Genomic DNA, 6,280 nt, shown 5'->3' on the forward strand with positions numbered 1-6,280 from the left:
AAATGAAAGCATAAAAAAAATGTCAAAACCAAAAACATCCACTTTAGCAACCACAAAATTTCATTCATGAAATGGCACCCACCATGCTCAAATTAATGTAAATAAAGTTTCTAAAACTTGCTCCGATACCAATTGATGGAGTTAATATAACACATGCGGAAGCAATTTGGATCTTAGGCACTCTTAGAATATCAATTATAGTAAATAATTAGCATGTTCTTAAGTATTAAAACTAAAGATCTTTTTTAAGTACTAACCTTTTATTGTTTAAATTTCTTTTTCCTCATGAACCAGTTTCGAACCACCACTAGTGTCTTTTTTCAATTCTTGACAGAGTTGGATGCATGGTACTTTTCAACACACGGCCCACGTACGCATACATGGACCCATCAGATGGATCGGTATACGTGCCCCTTAGGCCGGACATTGTCGAGCACAACATAATACATGTCACTGGACCCTCATAAAAGAAAAGGTCTTCATGATAACATGTCGAATATAAATATCGAAGGTATGCATCCGTACTAGCATAACATAATGGGGAAGTATCCCGATATACATGACATACATACATGCACGAGGTCCCATGATTTTTATTCATAAGATAATATTTATTTCATTTCCTTTCTCCTTCCCTCCATAACATATTTCATGTATGTATCACGCATACATTGATAAACATCACATGGATAAACATAAATTTTTTCTACCTTATAATTTGAGGGATCTGGGATGGCGTGTATAGAAAACAAAGAAGAGAGAGGAAGGGAGAATTTCGGTTTTTGTGGAAGGAGGAAAAACAAGAAAGTAAAGAGGATGCCAATCGGACACTATAATGAAAAATTTGGCAAAAAATTTATCTCTAGTCCGAGTAAGAGGATCGATGAGTGTCAGTTTTTTGTTGTAGGATCATTTGATTTGACTACGATGTTTCAGGAAAGGATTCTTACAAGTTTCGTGTTGAAACTCGACCATGGTTTGTTTCAGAATTAGATTCGAGAGATTTATAATTTCGATAAGAAAATATAGTTTTTCCAAAATTTGAACTGAATTAGTATAGTCTCTATCTTCCTAACAATTAAAAAAAGGGGCATCAAATTGGTTGATTCGATATCTTTATTTTTCGTGAAGAAACCAAGTCATTTCTAGTTTACGATTGGAAGATAAAAAGCAATTCAAAAAAATAGATTGAAATGCGTTGCTCAGCGAAATCTAGAAAAATTGAACGTCAGAAGAATCGACCGTGGATACGCACGCAGCTTTTGGCAACGAGATAGAAGCGTATTAGCAAAAAGTTGAAATGTATCACAACATGGCAGGAATGACAGGTCAACCAGTCAACGAGGACGTGTTGTGAGACACCACTTTACTTGCTAAACTGCACACGACCCAGTCTACCCTCTGTAACTCAAACAGTACCAAAGAATTGGAGTTCGATCTGGGTGCTCAAAATCCTACCCAACCTGTTTACTAACAAACGACATGCGTCCCGTGACTGTACCTCCGCCAGACGTGTGGTAAAAGCACGTAGAAAACATCTTTTGTGCTAGAAAAGCACGTTAGCACGTGTATGGACTTTCTTTTTGTCCTATAATCCTGCTCGAGAAGGCACACGACAAATATGTAAGTAACAACATGAAAATTTATGAAGCAGTACTTGTACAATTCGCTTGCTTATGAATGCATGCTAGTAAAATTAATCCTAGGTAGCTATTCTTGATTAACAACTACCTAGAAAAGTTACTAAGAGTGAAAACAGACTTGCTAGTTGTTGAAATTTCTTGTCTTACCCAGTATACTGTCTTGATATACTTTACTATTAGTGTAAGTAATCATGCTATGAAAGTGGATGAGATGTTTATTTAGCAGCACTCTGGGTGCTGGATGGAAGTTATTGCCCCATTGAGCATGTGTGACTCCTGGTGAATGATTGTTTGATCCCTCCCTTTTGAGAATAAGTAACAGAATCGAGTTAAGTCTAGGGTAAGTACGTATATTGGTGGGTCGAGACTTTGGATTGAACACCTTTAGAGGTCTAAGACCAATGGAATCATGAAGGGTGAGGGTGAGACAATATTATAACAAAATAGTGTGCGCACATAAGTAATTTACAGCACGACAATATTTAAAACACAAAATAAGAAACGAACTCAAAATATTTTAAAACAAAATAGTTGAGGACGACGGGTGAGGTTATTCTATGGCACCTGCCCAAGAGTCCACTCCCGACTTTGACCAGCTCCTTACCTGAAAAAAATGGAGAATAAGGAATGAGTACAAAGATGTAACATTTCATACCTATCATACCATAACATGTACTATCACGACCCGACTTTCGAGGCTTCGAAAGACTGAATCGGGACTAACAAGACGAAATCAAAAATAAATAAAAATAAAAAGAATATAAAATAGAAGGTAAAACAAGAAAAGGAAATCAAGGACACCAAGATTAAATATAAAATCAAAGTCAAATATTACAAATAGTAATTACAAATATAAAATGAAATACAAGAGACTCTAAATATGAAAACAGACAAAGGACTCTAAAATATCGACAAGGTACTGACGCTCCGGAACGACACCCCTCTGTGACAGTGTAGCTCTCGAACACCTCCCCGTATCGACTGGTACCTGAAAAAAAAGGGGAGAAAGGGGTGAGTATAAAAATATAATCAGTAAGCAACTTTTAGCATCCTTATCTTGGTAGGTATCCACGGTCTCTCTCGGGTTTTTAAGGAGAGTGATCTAAGCTCCAACTCTCTTTTTTGTATCTTAGGAGGTTTGCCCATCTTAAGCAGTGCAATGATCAGTGTCCTGAGGTGAGGCGCAACCTCATAAGTAAATCTTAGGGGATCGTATGGCTGGATCTGAATACGTGACTCTCTCTGAACATAATCCGTAGAGGTTAGCTGACGACCCTCACACGGGACCATACATCCACTAAATTCGGGGTGCGACCCCCTGTGTGCTGGTCAGCTACTGAGTCATCCTGTGTGGCTCCACGTCCCCCGCTTTGGGATGGGTTTCTACGGCCCAGGAGAAGACCCCTTAGCTATCACCACTAGGTCTGGGCACCTGTCACATTTCCCTTTCCGGATCTGCCAAGCTCAACGATCTCCGTACCGGAGCTCTGTCTCGACGGTACGGTATCAGAGGAGAGAGGGAAGTGGAGGTTCTGATGACACTATCTACACTGCTCAACTCTAGCGGGCTACCTACAGTTACCGTGGTGACCTATTATTCTTTCTAGGGTGGAACTTGGTGGCTTAGACTTGGATTCATGTATCTCTAGGATTTTCGTGCCTGGTCTCACAACCTATTGGGTTTGGAATTTTGGGCTCTAGATCCGCTGGTAATCATTTCGCGGGTCTAATTGCACGGTATTCTAGAGGTCCCCCAATCTAGGGTCTCGTCTTAGCCTACTTAGTCACAAGCACCCTAATCTAAGCTCATAATATCTTCCTATTCATCAAGAAAGATAACACAAGCAATCATCACGCATAAGAGTTAACATGCAGCAGTTCATGCAATATTAATAAACATGCTCAATAGGAAGATAACATCCATCTTTACCCGGAACGCAGATTTCACAAGTTTTCCATCCTTCTCATGCATACATACTTTAATAGAATCTCAATCAAAACAGATTTAATAAACATTTGATATCTAGCTATCCTTAATCATTTCATTTTCGCAGTTTCCATACAAATATGCTAGGTCCGGCTAGCTAAGTTTATGGGTGGTAGCATGCATGCTCGTTCCTAGCGGTTCCTACAAGTACTGCTCGTGGGAATCCAAATGGCTACTTACATGGTTGACGCGTGCCTTCCCAAGCTCGAATTATTTGCCAGAAAAGGTTCCAAAAATTCTAGAATTTTCTTGATAGGTCTTAATTCAAGTTAGACTTAGATCAGTATCAAAGCTGAAATGAAAAATAGTCGAACGAAAGTCAAATTGGGATAAAAATAGATCTCATGCACTGGTTCATGCGCCCAACGCGCCGAAGGGATTTCCCACGCGCACAGACACGTGCGCGTACGGACGCGCTTAGATCAAACTTGGAATCTATGATGGTCACTCTTAGATACCAAGACAATTCACTCCAGAATTAGCTTGATCAAAACTAATTCAATGAATCGGTTTAAACATCAAGCCTAAAGTAAGGTTTGGAAAAGAATAACACCAAAAGGGTATCAAGAAAACACAAAGGTTTGTCTGTATTCAACAATTCATGCTCCTCAAACATGAATATTACATGCCTTTAAATAGGCCCAAAAGATAACCCTAGCATAATAAAGTTCAACCACCAACTACACATGCTATTAAATACAAATCCAAGTAAATAAGGCATTCATAAATTATCTTAATTGGTAATTCAACTACCAATGGTAAGTCTTCTAATCACTTTCCAATGTCAGCCACTCCAATATTTTCTTGATTTTATACTTGTATCTTCTTTGTATTGCTTCTTGTAATTGCTCATACGGGTACATGGAAGTGATCAGTTGTTGGATTCATATCAGAGGGGTAGCACCCCCTCACCATAGGTTACTTCATGGCCTGTGGGACGGGTTCACCAGTTAACACTCCCATGGATGCAAGCAGACCAACACTCACCATGTTCTTCCCCACCTTTTACCATTGCGAAGGCTAAGTTTTCTGCCCAAGTCTTTGTATCAAGAGTGTGGAAACTCTAGAGACAAAAGTAAACAATTGGTTCCCTGGTAGGTTAAGGATGTGATGAGAGATTAGAAGTAGGTTTGCTTAATCGTGACGAGAGGGTACTCTGGAGTTTAGAAGTAATAGAGGAATTATGGACCTACGGAATCATGTATCTCGTACCCTTCCCTCGTTAGATTAATTTGGCATATATTAATACATTTTGATTTCCCTCTTATTTTATACACATTGATTGGCAAAAATTTTCCTAGAGATTCAGGGTGTGACGTGATGAAATCAAAACCCATAATGGTTCTCCCAACAGGCATTGAGTAATTCTTGCGAAAGAAGTCTTGCTCAATTCCTATTTGAAGCTATAGTTCTAGAATTTTTTGAACTTATCTGTTCTACCTCACCTTAAAATTTCTAAGGTCCTCGTAAAAGGTTTGAAAGTTCAACTTAAAAAAGTAAATCGGGAATTTAATACCTTGTTGGACTTGGGTGCTATACCATATGTAATCTATGAATTGCTTTCAATATTTTATATTTTCTACCAGAAAGTATTCATATTTTGTTGTTTTATGAGAGTGTTGTAAAAATCAATTTAATATTTATTATTCTTGGGCTAATAACTATTATCTATTCCAGGAATTTTGTTATTGAAAATCTAATAAATCTCTGAAATTATCCCAAAATTACTCTTAAATTGGGTTGCATAACTGAAATTAGTTATATGATTAAGTTTTTTTTACCGCCATAGCATGCATTTACATAATTTCTTGCATGTACTATAAGTATGTATATTTATTCACATGTCCAACCCAAATTGGTAGTTAAGCTAAAGGTTGATTAGGAAATGATAAAGAATATTGTCGTTTTCTTTCTTTTCACGGTGGCTTTAGTTGGGGCTCAGGTTCCAAGGGTCGCGTTACCACTACCAGGACCTTCTAGATATTACGTTCATGTGGTTAACGGACTAAGCAAACTTGGGTTGCTTGTGCATTGTCAGTCTAAAGACGATGACTTGGGGTATCACCGCTTGCTTAATCATGGAGATGGTTACAAATGGAACTTCAAAGTTAACTTTTGGGGAACAACCCTCTATTGGTGCAAATTGGAGACACCACATGCATATGTCTCTTTTGAAAGCTTTTGGCTTGAAACGCAGCACTTATGGCTCCGTGATAGGTGCAAACATGGAACTGTAGGAACTTGTATTTGGACGGCTAAAGATGATGGAATTTACTTGAGAAACTTTCTTGCTAATGTTGATGAATTGATTCACAAGTGGATCTATAAAAGATAGAGAATCTTTATTATCTCCTTTTGGTTGAATTATCCTTGAGGAACAAATGAAACATAATGGGATAACACAAAAAGGTTGTTGTTATTTATTATCTATAAAAGATAGACGATGACTTTGTCGGGCACAACACAACACACGTCACTGGACCCTCATAAAAGAAAAGGTCTTCATGATAACATGTCGAACATAAATATCAAAGGTATGCATCCGTACTAACATAACATAACGGGGAAGTATCTCGATACACATGACATACATACATGCACGAGGTCCCATGATTTTTATTTATAAGATAACATTTATTTCATTTCCTTT

At 38.0% G+C, this 6,280-nt stretch overlaps 1 protein-coding gene and 1 long non-coding RNA gene across 2 annotated transcripts; one reads left to right on the forward strand and one right to left on the reverse strand.

Annotated features, from left to right (window-relative positions):
• Positions 1-2,434: 2,434 nt before the first annotated feature.
• On the reverse strand, positions 2,435-3,881 carry LOC111440237. Its single transcript, XR_002709917.1, has 2 exons — positions 3,811-3,881; positions 2,435-2,631 (listed from the first exon to the last, which is right to left on the reverse strand). It is a non-coding gene; the product is annotated as an uncharacterized LOC111440237 (long non-coding RNA).
• Positions 3,882-5,515: 1,634 nt separating this feature from the next.
• Positions 5,516-5,965, forward strand: LOC111440236 (S-protein homolog 1-like). The gene has a single exon (XM_023077486.1). It carries the CDS (start codon positions 5,516-5,518, stop codon positions 5,963-5,965), a length of 450 nt encoding a protein of 149 aa, XP_022933254.1.
• The last annotated feature ends 315 nt before the right edge of the window (positions 5,966-6,280 follow it).

The sequence above is a fragment of the Cucurbita moschata genome, unplaced genomic scaffold (assembly GCF_002738365.1).
Source record: "Cucurbita moschata cultivar Rifu unplaced genomic scaffold, Cmos_1.0 Cmo_Scf00159, whole genome shotgun sequence".
NCBI lineage: Eukaryota > Viridiplantae > Streptophyta > Magnoliopsida > Cucurbitales > Cucurbitaceae > Cucurbita > Cucurbita moschata.

Coding starts and splice junctions, on each gene's coding strand:
- LOC111440236 (XM_023077486.1), top strand. CDS start 5,516: ATGATAAAGAATATTGTCGTTTTCTTTCTTTTCACGGTGGCTTTAGTT.